Source organism: Nerophis ophidion, linkage group LG10 (genome assembly GCF_033978795.1).
Source record: "Nerophis ophidion isolate RoL-2023_Sa linkage group LG10, RoL_Noph_v1.0, whole genome shotgun sequence".
In the NCBI taxonomy this organism is placed as follows: domain Eukaryota; kingdom Metazoa; phylum Chordata; class Actinopteri; order Syngnathiformes; family Syngnathidae; genus Nerophis; species Nerophis ophidion.
This window is the reverse complement of record NC_084620.1, coordinates 6,059,246-6,087,088: the sequence shown is the minus strand read 5'-3', so window position 1 is coordinate 6,087,088 and position 27,843 is coordinate 6,059,246. Positions and strand designations below refer to the sequence as shown.

The 27,843-nt window shown below is 42.4% G+C and overlaps 2 protein-coding genes across 2 annotated transcripts in view; one reads left to right on the top strand and one right to left on the bottom strand.

The window, feature by feature from the left end:
- Positions 1 to 27,843, top strand: part of prrt4b (proline rich transmembrane protein 4b) — a 91,892-nt gene that overhangs the window by 17,949 nt on the left and 46,100 nt on the right. The gene's annotated exons all lie outside the window — the stretch shown is intronic.
- On the bottom strand, positions 876 to 13,073 carry LOC133560088 (uncharacterized). The gene is made up of 3 exons (XM_061912182.1): positions 12,791 to 13,073; positions 8,967 to 9,466; positions 876 to 4,461 (listed from the first exon to the last, which is right to left on the bottom strand). The coding sequence occupies exons 1-3, from the start codon at positions 12,814 to 12,816 to the stop codon at positions 4,100 to 4,102; spliced, it is 888 nt and encodes a 295-aa protein (XP_061768166.1). The 5' UTR covers positions 12,817 to 13,073; the 3' UTR covers positions 876 to 4,099.

Below are 27,843 nucleotides of genomic sequence, written 5' to 3'. Positions count from 1 at the left end.
AAAATATATATTTATTGTGAGAAATTATTAGGATGATCAGTGTTTCCACAAAGATAAATATCATTAATTATTAATAATAACATAGAGTTAAAGGTAAATTGAGCAACTTGACTATATCTGGCAATTTATTTAAGTGTGTATCAAACTGGTAGCCTTTTGCATTAATCAGTACCCAAGAAGTAGCTCTTGGTTTCAAAAAGGTTGGTGAACTCTGCCGTAAATGTTATTGTCACATATGCATGTACAATAGATGGCAGTATTGTCCTGTTTAAGAGTGTTACAACATTGCTGTTTAAGGCAGACGAACTGCTTTACAGTAGACGAAAACGTGACTGCTGTTGTTGTGTGTTGTTACCGCGCTGGGAGGACGTTAATGAAACTGCTTAACAATAAACTCACAACAGAAACCAAGAACTCGCCCTCGATCATTCTACAGGTATAACTATTTATATTGTGGGAAAGCGGACGTGAAAATAGGTGGTCCTCACTCAGGTCCGCATGGAGTTGGGGGGGGGGGGGGGGGCGTGGCCTCCAGCTCCGCCTGAAATTCGGGAGATTTTCGGGAGAAAATTTGTCCTGGGAGGTTTTGGGGGGAGGCGCTGAATTTCGGGAGTCTCCCAGAAAATCCGGGAGGGTTGGCAAGTTTGCCAAAATGCTATGCTATTAAAAAGTAAAAATGTATCAGAAGTCAAGATGAAATCATGATAATAAAACATGTTCATCAATGTGTGAGTTGAGATGAAAGTATATTCTGAGTGTGGAAAGACTATACTTTGCAGTGAAATCCACACAAAGTTGTTGTGAACGTTTGTGAATGCTGCCCTCTTGTGGACACTTTAAGAACTGCAACCATGTTACATAGAAATACACTCAAAAAAAGTATCAGGGATTTTTACTCGAGTATGAAACACATGCTAACTGCTAGCTTGCTAACATTAACATGCTAATTTTACACTTTATTCTCTAACAGTCATATAACTTGGCATGTGACACATGCTAACTGTTAGCATGCTAAAATTAACATGCCAACGTGTAACGCTAGTTATACAACAGTTTTCCCCTGAGTCATATATCTTGGTATAAAACACTTGTTTACTGTTAGCATGTTAACATTAGTGTGCTAACTTTTTCAGCTAATTTCACACTTTTTTCTTCTAACTCTGCAGCCATACACCAGAGAGTCAAATAACTTGGTATATGACACATGCTAATTGTTAGCATGCTAACTTTTCCAGATATTTTTACACTTTATTCTCTAATTGGTACACCTTATGAGTCATATGACTTGGTATGTGACACATGCCAACTGTTAGCATGTCAAAAATTAACATGTTAACATTTAGCGCTAGTTTTGCAAGTTTTCCCCAGAGTTATATAGGTTGGTATATTGCACTCGTTAACTGCATTTCAACATTAGCATGCTAACTTTTTCAGCTAATTTCACTTTTTTTTTTCTATAAGTCTGCAGCCATACACCTTAGAGTCATATAACTTGGTATATGACACATGCTAATTGTTAGCATGCTAACTTTTCCAGATATTTTTACACTTTATTCTCTATTTGGTACACTTTATGAGTCATATGACTTGGTATGTGACACATGCCAACTGTTAGCATGTCAAAAATTAACATGTTAACATTTAGCGCTAGTTTTGCAAGTTTTCCCCAGAGTTATATAGGTAGGTATATTGCACTCGTTAACTGCATTTCAACATTAGCATGCTAACTTTTTCAGCTAATTTCACTTTTTTTTTCCTATAAGTCTGCAGCCATACACCTTAGAGTCATATAACTTGGTATATGACACATGCTAACTGTTAGCATGCCAACATTAATATGCTAACCTTTTCAGCTAATTTTACACTTTATTCTCTAATTGGTACATCTTAGAGTCATATAACTTGGTATGTGACATTTGTCAACTGTTAGCATGCAAAATAATATGCTAACATTCAGCACTAGTTTTGCAAGTTTTCCCCAGAGTCACATAGCTTTGTATATGGCACTCGTTAACTGCATTTTAACATTAGCATGCCAACTTTTTCAGCTAATTTCACTTTTTGTTCCTTTAACTCTGCAGCAATACACCTTAAAGTCATTTAACTTGCTATATGACACATGCTAACTGTTAGCATGCTAACATTAACATGCTAACTTTTTCAGCCAATTTTACACTTTATTCTCTTATTGGTACACCGTAGAGTCATATAACTTGGTATGTGACACTTGTCAACTGTTAGCATGCGAAATTAATACGCTAACATTCAGCAGTAGTTTTGCAAGTTTTCCGCAGAGTCATTTAGCTTGGTATAAGGCACTTGTTAACTGTTAGCATGTTAACATTAGTGTGACAACTTTTTCAGCTAATTTCACACTATTTTTCCCTCTAACTCTGCAGCCATACACCTTAGTAATATAACTTAATATATGACACATGCTAATTTTTAGCATGCTAACATTAACATGCTAACTTTTGCAGCTAATTTTACACTTTATTCTATAATTGGTACACCTTAGAGTCAAAAAACTTGGTATGTGACACTTTCCAACTGTTAGCATGTTAAAAGTTGCATGATAACATTTAGCGCTAGTTTTGCAAGTTTTCCCCAGAGTCATATAGCTTGGTATATGGCACTCGTTAACTGCATTTTAACATTAGCATGCTAACTTTTTCAGCTTATCTTACTTTTTTCCCCCTCTAACTCTGCAGCCATACACCTTAGAGTCATAAAACCTGGTACATGACACATGCTAACTGTTAGCATGCTAACTTCTTCAGCTAATTTTACACTTTTTTTCTCTAATACCACTGCCATAAACATAGTCATTTAACTTGGTATTTGACATATGCTAACTGTTAGGATGCTGTTTCAGCTAATTTCACACTCTTGTTTTTTCCTCTAACTCTGCAGTCATACACCTTAAAATCATATAACTTGATATATGACACATGCTAACTGTTAGCCTGCTAATGTTAACATGCTAAGTTTTTCAGATAATTTTACCGTTTTTTTTTTCTCTCTAATTCCAGTGCCATACACCTTGGAGTCATTTTAGATTAGATGGATTAGATTAGTACTTTATTTATTCCATCAGGAGAGTTCCTTCAGGAAAATTAAAATTTTCAGCACAATCCCATTCAGGACCAGACAAACATTACAGGGAGACAGAACAGGATGGCTGACGGGTCTGCCCGCCCCTTACAAAAAAGGTGAGATACAGGTAAACAAATGGGGGGGGGGGAAATAAAAGATTAAAATAAAATGCAAAAATCAGTCCAAGCCTGGGCCCTGGAGAGGGGGTCCAGACTGAGGCCAAGGGGAGAAAAAAAACAACTCATAGCCATAGTACGCATTTAACTTGGTATCTGAGGTATGCTAACTTCTTCAGCTAGTTTTACGCTTTGTTTTCTCTAATTCCAAAGCGATCAGTTTTTTCAATCCAAATGTGGATTTTGGATTCATTTCAATCAATCAATCAATGTTTACTTATATAGCCCTAAATCACTAGTGTCTCAAAGGGCTGCACAGACCACCACGACATCCTCGGTAGGCCCACATAAGGGCAAGGAAAGGAAAACTCACACCCAGTGGGACGTCGGTGACAATGATGACTATGAGAACCTTGGAGAGGAGGAAAGCAATGGATGTCGAGCGGGTCTAACATGATACTGTGAAAGTTCAATCCACAATGGATCCAACACAGTCGCGAGAGTCCAGTCCAAAGCGGATCCAACACAGCAGCGAGAGTCCCGTTCACAGCGGAGCCAGCAGGAAACCATCCCAAGCGGAGGCGGATCAGCAGCGCAGAGATGTCCCCAGCCGATACACAGGCAAGCAGTACATGGGCACCGGATCGGACCGGACCCCCTCCACAAGGGAGAGTGGGACATAGAAGAAAAAGAAAAGAAACGGCAGATCAACTGGTCTATAAAGGGATTTGAGATTGTATGAGCGCTGAAAAGTATGGGTATTACAAGGGACACTTCATTAGGTACACAGGGTGAGTGCTATTGCAGCAAGTGTGCCTAATGTTGTGGCCAGTATAAAAGAGATGCCAATAAAGCAGATATGTTAATAATGTCAGGAATGTTAATATTTACATTAGTGCACCAACGGGGGTCAAAGGCAGCGAGTTCAAAAAACTCTCCAGCGTTGAGCGGTACTCTTCCGGGTGGCACCGCATGTGCGCGGCGTGCTTGGAGCGCTCCCACTTCCGGCTCCGCACGGCCACGCCCCTCCGCCGCCACCGCTCCACGGTCCTCTCCAGCGCGGCCGCGTCGCACAGGGCGTCGTCCTCGCTGAAGAAGAAGAGCGCCGGCGCCGTGACGGGGCTGCTGTCGAACACCTGGATGGCGCGCAGGTAGAGGTCGGTCGTGCTGCTCTTGAAAAGCCAGAAGTAGAACATGGCGGTGCTCTTCACCACGCGCTCCAGGCGCGGCGCCAGCGTCTTGCCCAGGCCTGAGAACACACCACAGACGTGACCTTTGACCCCATTCTAAAGCCATACTGCGAGAAGAACAAACACAATATTGTGAAGATCAACAGCTCGGTCCCCATGGAGCATTGATTCTGCACCAGCTCCATCTAGTGGTACGTCAAAGAATCACTTAATTAAATATCCAAACACAGTGTTTCCTACCGCTTTTTCCCTTTGGGGTTGCGGGGGGCGCCGGTGCCTATCTCAGCTACAATCAAGCGGAAGGCGGCGTTCACCCTGGACAAGTCGCCACCTCCTCGCAGGGCCAACACCAATAGACAACATTCACAAACTAGGGCCAAATTAGTGTTGCCAATCAACCTATCCCCAGGTGCATGTCTTTGGAAGTGGGAGGAAGCCGGAGTACCCGGAGGGAACCCACGCAGTCACGGGGAGAACATGCAAACTCCACACGGAAGGATTCCGAGCCTGGGATTGAACCCGGGACTACTCAGGACCTTCGTATTGTGAGGCAGACACACTAACCTCTCTGCCACCGTGAAGCCCGACGTTACATCCATCCATCCATTTCTACCGCTTATTCCCTTTTGGGGCCGCCGGGGGCGCTGGCGCCTATCTCAGCTACAATCAAGCGGAAGGTGGCGTTCACCCTGGACAAGTCGCCACCTCATCGCAGGGCCAACACCAATAGAAAACATTCACACACTAGGGCCAATTTAGTGTTGCCAATCAACCTATCCCCAGGTGCATGTCTTTGGAAGTGGGAGGAAGCCGGAGTACCCGGAGGGAACCCACGCAGTCACGGGGAGGACATGCAAACTCCACACAGAAAGATTCCGAGCCTGGGATTGAACCCGGGACTACTCAGGACCTTCGTATTGTGAGGCAGACACACTAACCTCTCTGCCACCGTGAAGCCCGACGTTACATCCATCCATCCATTTCTACCGCTTATTCCCTTTTGGGGCCGCCGGGGGCGCTGGCGCCTATCTCAGCTACAATCAAGCGGAAGGTGGCGTTCACCCTGGACAAGTCGCCACCTCATCGCAGGGCCAACACAGATAGACAGACAACATTTACACTCACATTCAATCAATCAATCAATCAATCAATGTTTATTTATATAGCCCCAAATCACAAATGTCTCAAAGGACTGCACAAATCATTACGACTACAACATCCTCGGAAGAACCCACAAAAGGGCAAGGAAAACTCACACCCAGTGGGCAGGGAGAATTCACATCCAGTGGGACGCCAGTGACAATGCTGACTATGAGAAACCTTGGAGAGGACCTCAGATGTGGGCAACCCCCCCCCCCTCTAGGGGACCGAAAGCAATGGATGTCGAGCGGGTCTAACATGATACTGTGAAAGTTCAATCCATAGTGGCTCCAAGACAGCAGCGAGAGTCCCGTCCACAGGAAACCATCTCAAGCGGATCAGCAGCGTAGAGATGTCCCCAACAGATACAGGCGAGCGGTCCATCCTGGGTCCCGACGAGCGGTCCATCCTGGGTCTCGACTCTGGACAGCCAGTACTTCATCCATGGTCATCGGACCGGACCCCCTCCACAAGGGAGGGGGGGACATAGGAGAAAGAAAAGAAGCAGCAGATCAACTGGTCTAAAAAGGAGGTCTATTTAAAGGCTAGAGTATACAGATGAGTTTTAAGGTGAGACTTAAATTCACACACTAGGGCCAATTTAGTGTTGCCAATCAACCTATCCCCAGGTGCATGTCTTTGGAAGTGGGAGGAAGCCGGAGTACCCTGAGGGAACCCACGCATTCACGGGGAGAACATGCAAACTCCACACAGAAAGATCCCGAGGCTGGATTTGAACCCAGGACTGCAGGACCTTCGTATTGTGAGGCAGACACACTAACCCCTCTGCCACCGTGAAGCTCCAAGCCCGACGTTACAGTGACCAAAAATATTAAATATACTTCACCAGTGGAAGTCAAAGCTCCAAAACCTCCACCAAACACCCACTCCTCTCAAATACTGTTCAAACATCTGCCTACATCTGTGGTGGTGGTGAGCACCTCCTCCCTGCCAAGACAATCCACCTTACCCCACACATGCGGCACATCAAGACGCCGACCAAACAGCATGACAGGTGCGTAGAGAAAACAAGAGGTCCCATTTCGGTCCCCTAGAGAGGGGGGGTTGTCCACATCTGAGGTCCTCTCCAAGGTTTCTCATAGTCAGCATTGTCACTGGCGTCCCACTGGATGTGAATTCTCCCTGCCCACTGGGTGTGAGTTTTCCTTGCCCTTTTGTGGGTTCTTCCGAGGATGTTGTAGTCGTAATGATTTGTGCAGTCCTTTGAGACATTTGTGATTTGGGGCTATATAAATAAACATTGATTGATTGATTGAAAGGTAGGGAGGTATATCGTTCGGATTTACCCATATAGATATTGATATTCCTTAATGACACAGGTATTCCATGCATCTATCCATTTTCTACCGCTTGTCCCTTTCGGGGTCGCTGGAGCCTGATACAGGTATTCATCGGTGCTATACCTAATTGGTTGTGTGTGTGTGTCCTGGGCATGACGTTAAAGTGCATCCGGCAGTGGAGGCTCCTCTATGGGGTCTTGGGGCACTAGGAGGTTAACCCCTTTACCACAGTTACCCCAGGTGGCCCTTGGCAAAGGCCTAGTACCTGACTGCCCCCTAGCCAGGGATACGGTGAAGACCTCAACGGCGGAGCAGGCGGAAGACGGTAGATTTAAGAACTACCACAACGGCTGCGATGGCGGAGGAGGGCTGCAGCGGAAAAGGGTCCCCAGTCGTCTTGGGCTCCATGCCACTGGACCCTGACCCGGATCTGTCAAGGATGGTGTGGACACTGTCTGTGCACCAGTTGCCCCACGTTAAACTAAGTCATGCACAGGCATCCTCCATAAAGGGATACACCCCTACCTGGAGGATCGTCATACTCGCTTCGAGTGACCGCTGATGATCTACAAACCCCGTTTCCAAATGAGTTGGGAAATTGAGTTAGATGTAAATATAAACGGAATACAATGATTTGCAAATCATTTTCAACCCATATTCAGTTGAATATGCTACAAAGACGACATATTTGATGTTCAAACTGATGAGCGTTTGTTTTTTTGGTGTGCAAATAATCATTAACTTTAGAATTTGATGCCAGCAACACGTGACAAAGAAGTTGGGAAAAATGGCAATAAATACTGATAAAGTTGAGGAATGCTCATCCAACACTTATTTGGAACATCCCACAGGTGTGCAGGCTAGTTGGGAACAGGTGGGTGCCATGATTGGGTATAAAAACAGCTTCCCAAAAAAATGCTGAGTCTTTCACAAGAAAGGATGGGGTGAGGTACACCCCTTTGTCCACAACTGCGCGAGAAAATAGTCAAACAGTTTAAGAACAACGTTTCTCAAAGTGTGATTGCAAGAAATTTAGGGATTTCAACATCTACGGTCCATAATATCATCAAAAAGTTCAGAGAATCTGGAGAAATCACTCCACGTAAGCGGCATGGCCGTAAACTAACAGTGAATGACCGTGACCTTCCGTCCCTCAGACGACACTGTATCAAAAACCGACATCAATCTCTAAATGTACTGCTTGCCTGTGTATCGGCTGGGGACATCTCTGCGCTGCTGATCTGCCTCCGCTTGGGATGGTTTCCTGCTGGCTCCGCTGTGAACGGGACTCTCGCTGCTGTGTTGGATCCGCTTTGGACTGGACTCTCGCGACTGTGTTGGATCCATAATGGATTGAACTTTCACAGTATCATGTTAGACCCGCTCGACATCCATTGCTTTCCTCCTCTCCAAGGTTCTCATAGTCATTATTGTCACCGACGTCCCACTGGGTGTGAGTTTTCCTTTCCCTTATGTGGGCCTACTGAGGATGTCGTGGTGGTTTGTGCAGCCCTTTGAGACACTAGTGATTTAGGGCTATATAAGTAAACATTGATTGATTGATTGATAAAGGATATCACCACATGGGCTCAGGAACACTTCAGAACCACTGTCACTAAATACATTTGGTCGCTACATCTGTAAGTGTAGGTTAAAGCTCTACTATGCAAAGCGAAAGCCATTTATCAACAACATCCAGAAACGCCGCCGGCTTCTCTGGGCCCGAGATCATCTAAGATGGACTGATGCAAAGTGGAAAAGTTAGCTGAATTCTGATTGGATACAAACAACCCCCTAAAAACCACAGCTTTGGAAGCATAATATGATTAAAAAATTACTTTCATCTTTAATTATGATTATAATTTCTGACTTTACTAGGTTTGACTGCTATTAGGTGACTTAGCAGAGGTTAAAGGTCAGATTAGTCCTTTTAAAAAAATCAAAGGACATCAGCAAGAACCCCGAAGCTAACTTTTTGAATGCTACTGATTTTCTATTCTTTGCTTGCTTGAGTTATCTACCAGTTGGACAGTCGAAGATAGAGTTTCTGCTGAAGGAGGAGTAACAAGAGTGCAGTAGGGAATAATTCAAGGTAACCCGAGCACCAGCGGGCCCTCGCTCACCTGTGGCCATGTGCTCCAAGGTGCCCGCCACCAGGCTGTCGTAGATGTGACCTACGACCCTGCGGGCCAGCGCGTCATGTTCGCCCCGCCTGTGGGCCACGTGGGTGAGCACCTGCGTGAAGGTGTAGCCCCCGATGGACGAGGCGTAGATGAGCAGGGGCCGCCCGCTGAACTCGGGCCCCTCCAGCACTCGGAGGACCTCCCCGCCGTAGTCCAGCCCCCAGCGGGGCCAGAGGAAGTGCAGCACGCTGCTCTGCACCAGCAGGACGTCCATGCCGCGCTCCAAGTACGTGTGGAAGTACTTGGACGCCGCCGCCGGATGGGCGCCCAGCCAGGACAGGAAGAGGAGGAGAGGGCGGGAGGACGAGGAGGGCTGCGATTGGACGAGGCTCGGGGAGGACGCGGGAAGTGAGTCCGGGGTCGGAGGAGAAGACTGGAAGTAAATGATGCCTCTGCTGATGGTCCTGCTGTCAGGCTGGGGGGAGTCTGCAGCGAACAGGCTGGGAGTAAAAAAAAAACGGGAATTAAAAATAAGGAATAACAACAATAAGGAATTAAATGTAAGAATAAAAACAACAGGAATTAAAAGTAAGAATAGAAAAAATAGGAATTAAATGTAGGAATAAAAATAACAGGAATCAAAAGTGGGAATAAAAACAATTGGAATGAAAAATGTGGAATAAAAACAATAGGAATTAAATGTAGGAATAAAAACTAGAAATGAAAACAATAGGAATCAAAAGTAGGAGTAAAAACATTTGGAATTACAAATAGATATCAAAAACATTGGGAATTAAAAATAGGGAATAAAAACAACAGGAATTAAATGTTGGAATAAAAACATTATGAATTAAATGCAGGAATAAAAAGATTACAAATTAAAAATAGGGCGTAAAAACAACAGGAATTAACTCTAGGAATAAAAACATTACAAATTATAAATAGGGTGTAAAAACAACAGGAATTAAATGCAGGAATAAAAACAATAAGAATTAAAATAGGAAATAAAAACAATAGGAATCAAAAGTAGGAATAAAAAAATTAGGAATTAAAAATAGGGAATAAAAACATTAGAAATTAAAAGTAGGGAATAAAAACAACAGGAATCAAAAGTAGGAATAAAAAGATTTGGAATTAAAAATAGATATCAAAAACATTGGGAATTAAAACAACAGGAATTAAATGTTGGAATAAAAAAAGTATGAATTAAATGTAGGAATTAAAACATTACAAATTAAAAATAGGGTGTAAAAACAACAGGAATTAACTCTAGGAATAAAAACATTACAAATAATAAATAGGGGGTAAAAACAACAGGAATTAAATGCAGGAATAAAAACAATAAGAATTAAAATAGGAAATAAAAACAATAGGAATCAAAAGTAGGAATAAAAAAATTAGGAATTAAAAATAGGGAATAAAAACATTAGAAATTAAAAATGGGGAATAAAAACAACAGGAATTTAATGTAGGAATAAAAACATTTGGAATCAAATGTAGGAATAAAAACATTACAAATTTAAAAAATAGGGTGTAAAACAACAGGAATTAAATGCAGGAATAAAAACAATTAGAATTAAAATAGGAAATAATAACAATAGGAATCAGAAGTAGGAATAAAAAACATTGGGAATTAAAAATAGGGAATAAAAACATTAGGAATTTGGAAAAAAGGGAATAAAAACAACAGGTATTAAATGTAGGAATAAAAATATCATGAATTAAATTTAGGAATAAAAACATTAAAAATTAAAAAATTGTGAATAAAAACAACAGAAATTAAGTGCAGGAATAAAAACAATAAGAATTAAAATAGGAAATAAAAACAATAGGAATCAGAATTAGGAATAAATAACATTAGGAATTCAAAATAGGGAATAAAAACATTATTAATTAAAAAAAAGGGAATAGAAACAACAGGAATTAAATGTAGGAATAAAAACATTACAAATTAAAGATAGGGTGTAAAAACAACAGGAGTTAACTCTAGGAATAAAAACATTTCACATTATAAATAGGGTGTAAAAACAACAGGAATTAAATGCAGGAATAAAAACAATAAGAATTAAAATAGGAAATAAAAACAATAGGAATTAAAAGTAGGAATAAAAAAATTAGGAATTAAAAATAGGGAATAAAAACATTAGAAATTAAAAATGGGGAATAAAAACAACAGGAATTTAATGTAGGAATAAAAACATTTGGAATCAAATGTAGGAATAAAAACATTACAAATTTAAAAAATAGGGTGTAAAACAACAGGAATTAAATGCAGGAATAAAAACAATTAGAATTAAAATAGGAAATAATAACAATAGGAATCAGAAGTAGGAATAAAAAACATTGGGAATTAAAAATAGGGAATAAAAACATTAGGAATTTGGAAAAAAAGGGAATAAAAACAACAGGTATTAAATGTAGGAATAAAAACATTATGAATTAAATTTAGGAATAAAAACATTGAAAATAAAAAAATTGTGAATAAAAACAACAGAAATTAAGTGCAGGAATAAAAACAATAAGAATTAAAATAGGAAATAAAAACAATAGGAATCAGAATTAGGAATAAATAACATTAGGAATTCAAAATAGGGAATAAAAACATTATTAATTTAAAAAAAAGGGAATAGAAACAACAGGAATTAAATGTAGGAAAAAAAACATTATGATTTAAATGTAGGAATAAAAACATCCATCCATCGATTTCTACCGCTTATTCCCTTTGAGGTCGCGGGGGGCGCTGGTGCCTATCTCAGCTACGATCGGGCGGAATGCCGCGTACACCCTGGACAAGTCGCCATCTCATCGCAGGGAGCAAAAACATTACAAATTAAAAAATAGGGAATAAAAACAACAGGAATTAAATGCAGGAATAAAAACAACATAAATTAAAAGTAGGAATAAAAACAATAGAAAGTAAAAGTAGGAATAAAAACAATAAGAATTGCAAATATGAAAATAATATAATTTTACAACGAAATATGAATAAAACAATAGGATTAAATACAGTATAGGGAAGAAATATGAAAACGATGAGAGTTTAAAACAAAATGTAAATCAAAACGATAGGTAACAAAACTATAAAAAATAAAAAGTTGGTTTGATTGATTGATTGATTGATTGAAACTTTTACTATTAGATTGCACAGTACAGTACATATTCCGTACAATTGACCACTAAATGGTAACACCCGAATAAGTTTTTCAACTTGTTTAAGTCGGGGTCCATCCATCCATCCATCCATTTTCTACCGCTTATTCCCTTTCAGGGTCGCGGGGGGCGCTGGCGCCTATCTCAGCTACAATCGGGCGGAAGGCAGGGTACACCCTGGACAAGTCGCCACCTCATCGCAGGTCCACGTTAATCAATTCATGGTACAAATATATACTATCAGCATAATACAGTCATCACACAAGTTAATCATCATAGTATGTACATTGAATTATTTACATTATTTACAATCCGGGGGGTGGGATGAGGAGCTTTGGTTGATATCAGAACTTCGGTCATCATCAATTGCATCAACAGAGAAATGTGGACATTGAAACAGTGTAGGTCTTATTTAGTAGGATATGTACAGCCAGCAGAGAACATAGTGAGTTCACATAGCATAAGAGTTGGAGTTTAAAACAAAAAGGGACAAGTAGTAGAAAATGGATGGATGAATTAAAAAAACAAACAAAATATGAATACAAACAAATAGGGAATAATATTAGAGCTAATGCTGCTGCATTCTTTAGCCCTGCGTGACCCATATTCCACCGGCAACACGCAAACAAAGACAAACAAACAAACAAACAGAATCCCCCACAAGCATATATTACCCGCTGAAGAGCGGCAAGTTGCCCATCGTGTCCCCGCTCTAGAGGCACACACTGCCGGCGTGTCGTCCGCGTGCAGCCGGTGTAAGGTGCGGTGGTTCCAGCCAGGTCAGAGCTGAGCTGAGAAGGATGGAAACTGTGTCACCCCCCCCCTCGCACAACCCCCACCTCCAACTTCTCCATTGTGTTTCCGTCAGAGGGTCAGCTGTGACACATTCCAATATAAAACTAGCACCTTTGTTATCAATGGACTCCTTTGGTGTATTTATAGCTCGCTGCGGCCAATGGAACAACTTGTGAGTTGTGTCTAATGAAGACTTTGCACTTCTAAATATGGAAACATTTAAAGGTCAAGACAGGTTTATTCTAGAAGCTCAACCGCTTCCAATAACCGCACTACAACCTTCGGCCATAGGGTGGAGCCAGAGAGCAACACAGTGCTCGACACAGTAGTCACAGTGTATATATTATATCGTTTTTTAAAAGACTAAAGTACAAGAATAAAAATATTAGATACGTATAAGTAAAAATTTACATTTAACATTTTTATATACATTTAAAACTGATATAGAGAACATACAAATCCTTTATTTATTGAATAAAGATACTGAAATTCCACGACATAGTGAATTTGCAAACAGTTAAAATTTTACACAAAGTGAACTATAACCTGCTTCCCAAGAATATACAACAATTCTTCTCAACAAAAGAGGAGAAACGTATACGCACGTACAACACTTAAGACCTTCAGTACATCTGTATGTGGAATTAAACAATTGAATGGATGAAGCAAAGCAATCAAACAATGTACTAATATGATCCACTTCAAAAAACTCTTCAAACTTAAAGTGTTTACAAAGTACAAAAAAGAAGAACCATGATAAACATTCTGAATTTATTCACCCATTCATTCTTTCATTCTCAAAATAATCAAACTTATCTCATTGTATGGAATAAAACTTACTTCAACAATTATTTATTTATTTTATTGTGATTACTTCTGGAGTATATTGTGAAGACATTGAGAACAGGAAGTGAACAAAAGTTTTAGCAAAACATGATGAAAAGAGAAACTGGAAATTGTGATGTATCATGTTGTATGCTTGCATGTTCGAAATAAACTCAAACTCGATATTTGAAAAGTAGTTTTTTTTAAGTCAAGAAATGCAATGACGTACAACTACACTACTTCACACGGCCACATGATGGAGCCAGAGAGCAACACAGTGCATTACACGGGGACTTCTTGCATTAACAGTTGTTTTAATTGATCGAAACTTTTATTAGTAGATTGCACAGTACAGTACATATTCCGTACAATTCACCACTAAATGGTAACACCCGAATAAGTTTTTCAACTTGTTTAAGTCGGGGGCCACGTTAATCAATTCATGGTCAATCAAATAGTCATTACTATGATAATGATTAACATTGTTATAAAGTTATGATACTGTGAGTAAGTGAGAAGGTAAACATTATATAAATCTGATTTACCTTTATGGCAGTTTAAAAATGTTTGTAGTCTTAAAACATTCTACAATATTGTGTGTTTTTATTTCGTGTATTTCAGCTTGTTGCGTAAAATTCCTTAAAACCTGTAAAAAAAAACATTACTAATTATAATAAATGTTTCATGTATTAATGTGGGAAATGACACTAAAAGCTAGGAAGGTTAAATGAATACAGTTTTCTTTTTTGTAAATATCCATCCATCCATCCATTTTCTACCGCTTATTCCCTTTCTGGGTCGCGGTGGGCGCTGGCGCCTATCTCAGCTACAATCGGGCGGAAGTCAGGGTACACCCTGGACAAGTCGCCACCTCATCACAGGGCCAACACAGATAGACAGACAACATTCCCACTCACATTCACACACTAGGGACCATTTAGTGTTGCCAATTAACCTATAAATATGTGCAAGAAAAAACAATAATGAATATTTAAAAATGTGAATTTTACCTGTAAAACAGATATTTTAATGTTAAACACTTTTTTAATCCAGGAGCTGCAAAGACGTGCAATAACTACACTACATTCCGCAGCCGCATGGGGGAGACAGTGATCTACACGGTAATCGCTGCAAAATATAAAGCAACACGAATAAAATAAAACATTTTTTTGATATTAGTGTAAGAAAATATTTTAAATGTAATAAAAGTTACTATAGTCTACAATATTTTCACCCAATACGTGTATAACAATTGTGAACTGTTTTTGTGTATGACTAAGAAGTTAAGGATTATTAATACGGTAAATAATATTTTCAAAAGGAAAAAAATCCCTTTACTTTGCTCTTCTATAAGGATTTGCAAGTAAAATAACATTTTACTCCTTTTTTTCCCCCAAGTTAGGAAGAGCAATTACTTCCAATGACGCCACTACATCAAATGGCCACATGAGAGCGCCAGAGAGCAACTGAGCGTAATGCACACAATAGCTGCTGATAATTAAAGGCCTACTGAAACCCACTACTACCGACCACGCGGTCTGATAGTTTATATATCAATGATGAAATATTAACATTGCAACACATGCCAATACAGCCGGTATAGTTTACTAAATTGCAATTTTAAATTTCCCGCAAAGTGTCCTGTTGAAAACGTCGCGGAATGATGACGCCTATGTTGACGCGTGCTTGTGACGTTATTGGTTGGAGCGGACATTTTATCCCAGCACCACTCACGGCTAAAAGTCATCTGCTTTAATCGCATAATTACACAGTATTCTGGACATCTGTGTTGCTGAATCTTTTGCAATTTGTTTAATTAATAATGGAGACTACAAAGAAGAATGCTGTTGGTGGAAAGCGGTGGATTTCGGCCGGCTGTAGCAACACAAACACAGCCGGTGTTTCTTTTTTTGTTGTGAATCTTCAATATGGAACAGAGCGGTCAAGCGAACATGTTTCTCTACCACATGTCAACCGGCAGGTTTCGGTGAGAAAATTGTGGTAATAAGTTGGCTCTTACCGTAAACATGAGCGGAGCTTGTGTCGTTCTTCCTGCAGCAGTCAAAGAGGCAGCTGCGACTTTCTTGGCTCCTCCATGGCTTCACTCAGAGACACTGGCGGTCACCACACTCCTCCAACTTTCAGGTATGACTTTAGAATCTCACTAAAACTCTAGTAACACAATAATCACATACGGGATTTTCCAGAATGATCCTAGTAAATGTGTCTAATAACATCTGAATCGGGGCTTCACGGTGGCAGAGGGGTTAGTGCGTCTGCCTCACAATACGAAGGTCCTGCAGTCCTGGGTTCAAATCCAGGCTCGGGATCTTTCTGTGTGGAGTTTGCATGTTCTCCCCGTGAATGCGTGGGTTCCCTACGGGTACTCCGGCTTCCTCCCACTTCCAAAGACATGCACCTGGGGATAGGTTGATTGGCAACACTAAAATTGGCCCTAGTGTGTGAATGTGAGTGTGAATGTTGTCTGTCTATCTGTGTTGGCCCTGCGATGAACTGGCGACTTGTCCAGGGTGTACCCCGCCTTCCGCCCGATTGTAGCTGAGATAGGCGCCAGCGCCCCCCGCGACCCCGAAATGGAATACGCGGTAGAAAATGGATGGATGGAACATCTGAATTGCTCCCACTGCCCTGTATATATATTTTTAATTTGTAGACCTTCACTCTCACTATCCTCATCCACAAATCTTTCATCCTCGCTCCAATTAATGGGGAAATTGTCGTTTTCTCGGTCAGAATTGCTCGCGCTGCTGGTGGCCATGATTGTAATCAATGTGCGGATGTGAGGAGCCCTCGCACGCACATCGGCTTCTACTTCCGGTACAGGAAAGGCTTTTTTATTAGCGACCAAAAGTTGCTAACTTTATCGTCGATGTTCTCTACTAAATCCTTTCAGCAAAAATATGGCAATATCGCGAAATGATCAAGTATGACACATAGAATGGACCTGCTATCCCCGTTTAAATAAGAACATCTCATTTCAGTAGGCCTTTAAAACGTCTCTGAATGTGAAAGTTGTGTTGCCGTCCATCTTTCTTTTTAGACCCCATCCAGGGCAGCAAGGACCCTCCCCTTACTAAGACCCCAGTCCAACTCCACCCTGCAGAGCCTTTCCTTTGCCATTTTTTGTCCTGAGGCCCAATTGTCCCAGTGAAAAGGGGAAAGAGTTATTGGAGGAACGGAAGGCAGAGATGGGGGGGGGGAGGGGCGGGGGGGGGGGGGGGGGGGGGGGGGGGGGGGGGGACGGTTGACCGAACTACTAGAAACATATTTATAAGGATGCAACAACAACTACACAAATAGACTGGAGGAAGACAACAATGTTGTCTATAAAAAGATGTTACTCTGTATGGCAGGAGCAACAAACTATTGTTCAAGTCACACAAAGAACAAGATTCTGCACACACACGCACACACACACACACACACACACACACACACACACACACACACACACTTTGACCTGCTCCGTCGTGCCTTAAGGTCGTCGTGGCAGCCTCGAGAGGACAAAAAGTCCCAAAACACAAAAAGACAGGAATATGTGTCAGGGTGCAAAAACATAACAAACACATTTGATATGGAAACACTGACAGAAAGGCATATTTAATCATGCTTGGCTTGATATATACAGTGGGGCAAAAAAAGTATTTAGTCAGCCACCGATTGTGCAAGTTCTCCCACTTAAAATGATGACGGAGGTCTGTAATTTTCATCATAGGTACACTTCAACTGTGAGAGACAGAATGTGAAAAAAAAAATCCAGGAATTCACATTGTAGGAATTTTAAAGAATTTATTTGTAAATTATGGTGGAAAAATAAGTATTTGGTCAACCATTCAAAGCTCTCACTGATGGAAGGAGGTTTTGGCTCAAAATCTCACGATACATGGCCCCATTCATTCTTTCCTTAACACGGAATCAATCGTCCTGTCCCCTTAGCAGAAAAACAGCCCCAAAGCATGATGTTTCCACCCCATGCTTCACAGTAGGTGTGGTGTTCTTGGGATGCAACTCAGTATTCTTCTTCCTCCAAACACGACGAGTTGAGTTTATACCAAAAAGTTCTATTTTGGTTTCATCTGACCACATGACATTCCCCCAATCCTCTGCTGTATCATCCATGTATCCATTTTGGTATAAACTCAACTTGTCGTGTTAAGGAAAGAATGAATGGGGCCATGTATCGTTAGATTTATGCCAAAACCTCCTTCCATCAGCTTTGAATGGTTGACCAAATACTTATTTCCCACCAGAATTTACAAATAAATTCTTAAAAATTCCTACAATGTGAATTCCTGGATTTTTTTTTCACATTCTGTCTCTCACAGTTGAAGTGTACCTATGGTGAAAATTACAGACCTCTGTCATCATTTAAGTGGGAGAACTTGCACAATCGGTGGCTGACTAAATACTTTTTTTGCCCCACTGTATATATATATATATATATATATATATATATATATATATACATCAAAGGTAACAAATACAAGCAAAATACTTATATATACTTCATTAATTTGAAGCTTTTTTGAGATAATTTATAACCTAAACTTAGCAAGTTATTAGTCGGACGCCTGTCATGACACTTTCACCCGTGAGAGACCACCTGACCTGAGCCACCTATAATGATTCAGGCTTTAATACCTGAAGAATAGTCTTCCCATCCATCCATTCGTTTTTTTTTTTTTTTTCCCAAGATGGCGCTGCTGTAGTGGCTGCTGTAGGCAGGAGCTCTGTGCTCTTGTGTCATCCTTTTGTGTTTCCCTCTTGTTTTCATGTCTTATTATATTTTTTTGCATTTTGGTCCGGGACCCTTTGGGACTGTGTGACAAGGGGTGGCACTTTCGTGACCTCTGTGGTGCTTTTTTTGTGGACTTCTGGATCTGCCTCCCGGGAGCCTTTTGGCCATGGAGACCAGCTGCTGGGTCTCTGCTACACCAGAGTCTGTTTGGAGGGACTGGAGGAGATGCGGATGAGGGGGACAGGGCTGCGGAGCTAGCACTGAGCGCTGGGACGGAGAGGCTTCGCGGTGTCTTGACTGGGTGAGCAGGTGTCGGACACCTCAGTCACCTTGGACGTATCCTCGCTCATCCATGCGGACTGGACACTGGCCGAGAGTGGAGTCGGCTGTCTTGGTTGCTTTGTTGGGTCTGCTCCTGTCTGTGGCCATGCTCCCTCCACCCCAGCAGACGATGGCGTGGAACACCGCAGAGACCACCACAGTGGATATGTTTATTTTATTTTTATTCATAGCTGTATGTAGAAGTGTCTGGTTGTATCTGCTGCTTTAATGTCTTTAATGTCCTCTGTGTTCTTTGATGTTTGCCTCCTACACACATGTAAGAGGGATGTGTACCATGGCTATGAGTTGTTGTTTTTTTTGTTTTTTTTCCCCCCTTGGCCTCAGTCTGCCCCCCCTCTCCAAGGCCCAGGCTAAGACCGATTTTTTTATTTTATTTTAATCTTCTATTCCCCCCCCCCCCCCCCCCACCCCCCCCCCTTGTTTACCTGTATGTCATCTTTTTTGTAAGGGGCGCTGGAAGCCGGCAGACCCGTCAGCGATCCTGTTCTGTCTCCCTGTAATGTTTGTCTGATCTTGAATGGGATTGTGCTGAAATTTTAATTTTCCTGAAGGAACTCTCCTGACAGAATGAATAAAGTACTATCTATCTATCTATCTATCTATCTATCTATCTATCTATCTACCCATTGTCTACCGCTTGTCCCTCTCGAGGTCGCGGGGTGCTGGAGCTTATCCCAGCTGCACTTTAGCAGCGGCAGGGTCGACCCCGGACAAGTTACCGCCTCGTCACAGGGCCAACACAGATAGTTATGTAAATGGTAACTGGGTTATACTTGTACAGCGCATTTCTACCTGTAAAGGCCTACTGAAACCCACTACTACCGACCACGCAGTCTGATAGTTTATATATTAATGATGAAATATTAACATTGCAACACATGACAATACGGCCTTTTTAGTTTACTAAATTTCAATTTTAAATTTCGCGCCGAAATATCCAGCTAAAGCGTCTCGGTGTGATGATGCTGTGCGCGTGAGGTCACGGATTGTCGAGGACATTTTGTTCCAGCATCGTTCCCAGTTGTTAGCTCGTCTGTTTTCATCGCGAAATTCCACAGGATTCTGTACAACTGTGTTGCTGAATCTATTGCAATTTGTTCAATGGACAATGGAGACATCAAAGAAGAAAGCTGTAGGTGGGAAGCGGTGTATTGCGGCCGGCTTTAGCAACACAAACACAGCCGGTGTTTCATTGTTTACATTCCCGAAAGATGACGGTGAAGCTTTACTATGGAACAGAGCGGTCAAGCGAACACGGTTGGATTGGACCACACACACCAAGTACAGTGTATTATGCAGCGATCATTTCGAAAGATCATGTTTCGAAGAGGGACCCTTGCGAAGGGCAGAGATGGACATCGCCAACACCCGTCGACTGGTGCTGAAGAAAGGTGCGGGGCCGACCTTCAGGTTGTACAGGTACGACCATATAATCTCACTAAAACACTAGTAACACAATAAGCAGATAAGGGATTTTCCAGAATTATCCTAGCAAATGTGTCTAATAACATCTGAATCGCTCCCACTGCCCTATAGTCTTTTTTTTTCCTAGTCCTTCACTCTTACATTCCTCATCCACGGATCTTTCATCCTCGCTCAAATTAATGTGGAAATCGTTGCTTTCTCGGTCCGAATCGCTCTCGCTGCTGGTGGCCATGATTGTAAACAATGTTAAGATGTGAGGAGCTCCACAAACCGTGACGTCAGGCGCACATCGTCTGCTACTTCCAGTACAGGCAAGGCTTTTTTATTAGCGACCAAAAGTTACAAACTTTATCGTCGATGTTCTCTACTAAATCCTTTCAGCAAAAATATGGCAATATCGCGAAATGAACGTTTAAATAAGAAAATCTCATTTAAAGAACTCAAAGCGCTTTGACACAATTTCCACATTCACACACACATTCACACACTGATGGCAGGAGCTGCCATGCAAGGAGCTAAACACCACCCATCAGGAGCAAGGGTGAAGTGTCTCGCTCAAGGACACAATGGATGTGACTAAGTTGGTATAAGCTGGGGATTGAACCAGGACTCCTCAGGTTGCTGGCACAGCCACTCCCCAATAGGTTCCCTACCCCTGGCCTACATTGATGTAACTAAACAACCTTATATTTTTACATTATTCAAAAATTACTTTCACTCATCAAAATATTTTTAAAAGCATTTACGTTATTTTTGTAAAATCATGAAATGACGTAAAAACTGTAGTATGGCATGAAGTTGTTATGCATGCGCTGCTTTTGCCACATGCTCAGGCAGCTCAGTAAACCAGGCAGTGACAGTAGCGACCGGCGGGATAGCCGTTTGCTAGTGGCCAGCAATAAAGTTGTTTGCTAGCGGCCAGCAATAAAGTTGTTTGCTAGCGGCCAACAAGCAGGCCGTTCACTAGCAATCAGCACTCTTGTTGTTCGCTAGCGGTTAGCGTGTTAGCTAGTAACCAGCGAATTTGTCCTTTGCTAGTGACTAATGGGCTAGTCGTTTGCCGGCGACCTGCGCCGTAGCTGTTCGCAAACGACCCGCGCCCTAGTCATTTGCAAGCGACCAGTGCGCTAGTTGTTCGCTGGTGACCAGCACTCTTGTTGTTCGCTAGCGGTTAGCGCGTTAGCTAGTAACCAGCGAACTTGACGTTTGCTAGTGACCAATGGGCTACTTGTACGCTAACCAGCGGGCTAATCGTTCGCTAGCGACCAGCACCCTAGTCGTTCGCAAACGACCAGCGCCCTAGTCATTTGCAAGCGACCAGTGCGCTAGTTGTTCGCTGGTGACCAGCACTCTTGTTGTTCGCTAGCGGTTAGCGCGTTAGCTAGTAACCAGCGAACTTGTCGTTTGCTAGTGACCAATGGGGTAGTTGTACACTAACCAGCGGGCTAATCGTTCGCTAGCGACCAACACTCTAGTCGTTCGCAAACGACCAGCGCCCTAGTTATTTGCAAGCGACCAGTGCGCTAGTTGTTCGCTGGTGACCAGCACTCTTGTTGTTCGCTAGCGGTTAGCGCGTTAGCTAGTAACCAGCGAACTTGTCGTTTGCTAGTGACCAATGGGCTACTTGTACGCTAACCAGCGGGCTAATTGTTCGCTAGCGACCAGCAGGCTAGTTGTTCGCTAGCGACCAGCGGGCTAGTCGTTTGCCAGCGACCAGCGGGCTAGTCATTCGCCGGCGACCAGCGCCCTAAACATTTGCAAGCGACTAACGCGCTAGTTGTTCGCTGGCGACCAGCGGGCTAGTCGTTTGCCAGCGACCAGCGGGCTAGTCATTCGCCGGCGACCAGCGCCCTAAACATTTGCAAGCGACCAACGCGCTAGTTGTTCGCTAGCGACCAGCGAGCTAGTCGTTCGCTAGCAACCAGCGGGCCAGTCGTTTGCCGACGACCAGCGCCCTAAACATTTGCAAGCGACCAACGCGCTAGTTGTTCGCTAGTGACCAGCGAGCTAGTCGTTCGCTAGCGACCAGCGGGCCAGTCGTTTGCCGACGACCAGCGCCCTAGTCGTTCGCAGGCAACCAGCGGGCTAATCGTTCGCTAGCGACCAGCGGGCTAGTCGTTTGCCGACGACCAGCGCCCTAGTCGTTCGCAGGCGACCAGCGGGCTAATCGTTCGCTAGCGACCAGCGGGCTAATTGTTCGCTATTGACCAGCGGGCTAGTTGTTCGCTAGCGACCAGCGGGCTAGTCGTTTGCCGACGACCAGCGCCCTACTCATTCGCAGGCGACCAGCGGGCTAATCGTTCGCTAGCAACCAACGGACTAGTTGTTCGCTAGCAACCAGTGGGCTAGTCATTTGCCGGCGACCAGCGGGCTAGTTGTTCGCTAGCGACCAGAGCGCTAGTTGTTTGCTAGCGACCAGAGCGCTAGTTGTTTGCTAGCGAGCAGCGCGCTAGTTGTTTGCTGACGACCAGCGTGCTAGTTGTTTGCTAGCAACCAGAGCCCTAGTTGTTTGCTAGCGACCAGCGCGCTAGTTGTTTGCTAGCGACCAGAGCGCTAGTTGTTTGCTAGCGAGCAGCGCGCTAGTTGTTTGCTGACGACCAGCGTGCTAGTTGTTTGCTAGCAACCAGAGCGCTAGTTGTTTGCTAGCGACCAGAGCGCTAGTTGTTTGCTAGCGAGCAGCGCGCTAGTTGTTTGCTGACGACCAGCGTGCTAGTTGTTTGCTAGTGACCAGCTAGTTATAAACAAACAAGCTGTTCCTCCAGGAAAAGAACAGTACCACCATGCCAGGACCATCAAATTGCAATCAATCAACCACAGTTTTACAATAATTACATTTTAAAACCAAATACTATCTAGAATTTTACCGCGGTTAATCAACAACACCAATAATCATAATATTTTTATTATACACTGTCAATACAATAAATAATAAGATTATGTGCAAATTTTATCAATGCAGACCATAATTTAAAACATATATATCGTCTTTTTTGTAGGATAATTTTTGTGGAATTTGTTAAATGTTTTATTCATGATATTCTGGTGACCATAAGACATTTGAGAAAAACCTTGCCAATCTGCCTAGCAACAGTAGAAAAATGTACCGTCTTTTTTTTTGTGTGTGGCATAATTCATCCTTTTTGATAACAAAACAGTGTTTTAACCGCCCATAACAAAAAAAAACATTGTTAGCATCGCCCAAACCAAGACTTATTATCACTATTATTAATACCAAACAAATATATATGTGTTTTTTTTAGGTTCATTCGAATATAATTGAATAAAATCCTTGAAAATGTTTTTATTGGAATTCAATTTTCAAACATGTTTTTGTGAAACGCGTGTCATTCATGGACCTTTAGCTCAAAATGTAAACGGACGACCGAACGTTCACTCCAACGCGAGTGGAGCAGTCGCCATGGCAACCAGAATGTCTATTCAAGGGTAAAAGCGCAAGGAGAGAGAAGGTCAAAGATGACATTAAGACGATACTGCTTGTGTTGCGATGATGGAGTGGATTGCAGGAAAGGATACTTCCCAGGTCTGCGATTGTTTCAGATTTGGGACATTCCTCAGGATGTGGAGCGTGACCTCTGCTACGATGGCCAAAGGTGAGTCTTTAGAACTGAACGCTTTGTTTCAAGTTGGCCACTAAAAATAGGGAAAGTTAAATTTAGGTCAAGGTTGATTTATCTAGCACACTTTCAAAAAGAACCACTTTATAATGCTGCACAAATTAAAATGATACAAACATTGATTAAAAATATCCCAATAAGAAAAAACAAAGCTTTGAACACGCAGCTAAATTGAAACATAAATGTAAAAATACATGGAGAGGCGGAGTCAACGGGCCGAGATGGCGGCAAGGAGACAGAGGGTGCGGCGGAGCGGAGAGGCAAGGCGTGCCGGGAGCGACGCCGCCGCAATGGAATTCAGGTGTGTGGCTCACACACCGGGAAATTATTAACAATTCTCCTGACAATGTATAAAAGAGGAGAAGGAGGAGAGAACAGGGAGAAGGAGTTGGAGAGTCCGCGGCGCATGGGAGAAGACAACGACGACGACGAAAGCGACCGAAGAGCGAGCAGCAAAGTAGGAGCTGAAAAGCAACCCGGCAAAAGACTTGATTTATTGAAAAATAAACAAGAGTCAAACATGCAAGAGCAAAATGTCCTTCCTTGGTGGTCGGTGGAACCCGCACGACAGCAAGCGACTGTCACAATACTATATATTTTTTATCTATCATAAATATCTCAAAAGTTGGGATGACATGTTGAAAGTGAGAGCAAATATGTATCATTTTGTGTACTGCGTTTGTACATTTTTGTATGAATAATACAAAAAATATTCATAAAAGTAAAAATAAAGGTTACAAAATGACAAAAAAGTATTTTTTTGATTTACTGTATTTCCTTGAATAGTATGCGCCTGCCTTGAATTACTGTTCGCAAAATTATTAGCACATGCTCAGTATTACCGACGGGTCAAACTCGTGACGTCAAGAGTGACACTACACCTGTCATCATTTTCAAAATGGACGAGGCTGATTTCAATACCGGTAATTTGAAATCGCATAAAGGGAAGAAGATTAAGAGCGATTCAGTAGGATTTAAGGTCCAAGCTATTGAATACCGGTGTGCTAAAAAGAAAAGTAAGCAGCTATGTTTTATTAATATACCTGTGGAGAGGTGGAGCCGACGGTCCGACAGACCGGCAGGGCACGCAGGGTGGGGGCGAGCGAGCGGAGAGGAGGAGCGGAAGAGCGACCTGGAACTGAGGTTTTATTGAAAAATAAACAAAATCAAACTGCTCAAGCCATGTCCTTCCTTGGTGGTCCTGGGAACCCGCAAGACGACGGCTTGAGACAGTCACAATACCGTAGCTGCGTGTGTCAAATATGAGTCATTAAATGACTCCCGTCTCCTGGTGGTAGAGGGCGCTAGTGATCCTTCTTGCGACTACTTGGCTGCAGAAGAAGTGACAATGAGTGGAGTGATATGTGCTGGGACCAATATGACGGACCTTTTAGGATGTAACACTCCTATGCTGGCTATGTAAACAACCGGGCTAAAATAAAACATGTTCCAGTCCTAAATACCCATTGTATTATTTATACAATAACACTTCCTGGTGGCAGCCTTGGGATTAAGAGATCAGCCACAGAGCAGAACGGGAGGGGGAGTTGTCCGAGGTTACTGATAGCAGTTTTCTAAACTGGACTTTCAATCGAAGCAGGAGGTAATAAAGGAAGATCTCCATCGAGACAGAAATACTTTTAAAACTGAAGAAAGATAAGGAAGACTTCCCGGCGCTGCTGATCCGCCTCCGCTTGGGATGGTTTCCTGCTGGCTCCGCTGTGAACGGGACTCTCGCTGCTGTTTGGATCCGCTCTGGACTGGACTCTCGCGACTGTGTTGGACCCATTATGGATTGAACTTTCACAGTATCATGTTAGACCCGCTCGACATCCATTGCTTTCCTCCTCTCCAAGGTTCTCATAGTCATCATTGTCACCGACGTCCCACTGGGTGTGAGTTTTCCTTGCCCTTATGTGGGCCTACTGAGGATGTCGTAGTGGTTTGTGCAGCCCTTTGAGACACTAGTGATTTAGGGCTATATAAGTAAACATTGATTGATTGATGATTGATATAAACAAGTTATCGATGCTTTTGTTCAGAAGGAGCTGGCATGGACTTCATTTACAAGTAAAGGTAAGACCATGACGTTTTTTTTTTATCAAATGTGCTTTTCATGATGGTACTCTTACATCACACTCAAATTTTTACTGCATGCCTTTGGTAAGTGCCGGAGTGAGAAGAGGTTTTAAAATAATTAGCGCATGCTTACTTTTACCGCATGCCTTTGGTAAGCGCAGGAGTGAGAAGAGGTTTTAAATTAATTAGCGCCCCAGCGGCAATTCAAGGAAATACGGTAGGTCCACCCCGGGACCAGAGTCGGGACCCGGGACGGACTGCTCGCCTGTGCATCGGTTGGGGACTTCTCTGCACTGCTGACCCGTCTCTGCTCGGGATGGGCTCCTGCTGGCCCCACTATGGACTGGACTCTCACTATTATGTTAGATCCACTATGGACTGGACTCTCACTATTATGTTAGATCCACTATGGACTGGACTCTCACTATTATGTTAGATCCACTATGGACTGGACTCTCACTATTATGTTTGATCCACAATGGACCGGACTCTCACTATTATGTCAGATCCACTATGGACTGGACTCTCACTATTATGTTTGGTCCACTATGGACTGCACTCTCACTATTATGTCAGATCCACTATGGACTGGACTCTCACTATTATGTCAGATCCACTATGGACTGGACTCTCACTATTATGTTAGATCCACTATGGACTGGACTCGCACTATTATGTTAGATCCACTATGGACTGGACTTTCACAATATTATGTTGGATACACTATGGACTGGACTCTCACTATTATGTTAGATCCACTATGGACTGGACTCTTAGTATTATGTTGGATCCACTATGGACTGGACTCTCACTATTATGTTAGATCCACTATGGACTGGACTCGCACTATTATGTTAGATCCACTATGGACTGGACTTTCACAATATTATGTTGGATACACTATGGACTGGACTCTCACTATTATGTTGGATCCACTATGGACTGGACTTTCACAATATTATGTTGGATACACTATGGACTGGACTCTCACTATTATGTTGGATCCACTATGGACTGGACTCTCACTATTATGTTAGATCCACTATGGACTGGACTTTCACAATATTATGTTGGATCCACTATGGACTGGACTCTATTATGTTAGATCCACTATGGACTGGACTCTCACTATTATGTTAGATCCACTATGGACTTGACTCTATTATGTTAGATCCACTATGGACTGGACTCTCACTATTATGTTAGATCCTCTATGGACTGGACTCTAACTATTATGTTAGATCCACTGTGGACTGGACTCTCACTATTATGTTAGATCCACTATGGGCTGGACTTTCACAATATTATGTTGGATCCACAATGGACTGGACTCTCGCTATTATGTTAAATCAACTACGGACTGGACTATCACAATTTTGTTAAATCCACTATGGACAGGACTCTCACTACTCTGTTAGATCTACTGTGGATTTAACATAATAGTGGAACATATGGTCCCCCACATCTGCGGTCCTCTCCAAGGTTTCTCATTGTTATCCCACTGGGTCGAGTTTTTCCTTGCCCTGATGCGGGATCTGAACCCAGGATGCCCTTGTGGCTTGTGCAGCCCTTTGAGACACTTGTGATTTAGGGCTATACAAATAAACATTGATTGATAATAAATTCCTAATAAAGGAATGTACAAAACCACTTTAAAAAAAAAACTCCAATAAAATGATTGCAATTTTTAAATATCTATAATAAATGTAAATATAATTCCTTCAAAAAATGTATCTAATTCAAGAATAATATTTTTCAATTATTTCACCTTATTTTCCCAAATTGTTTTCGTTTTTTTCCAGCAGCTGATGATAAAACAGCTCAGTGAGGGATGAGCGAGCGAGAGCAAGGACGGAGAGAGAGAGAG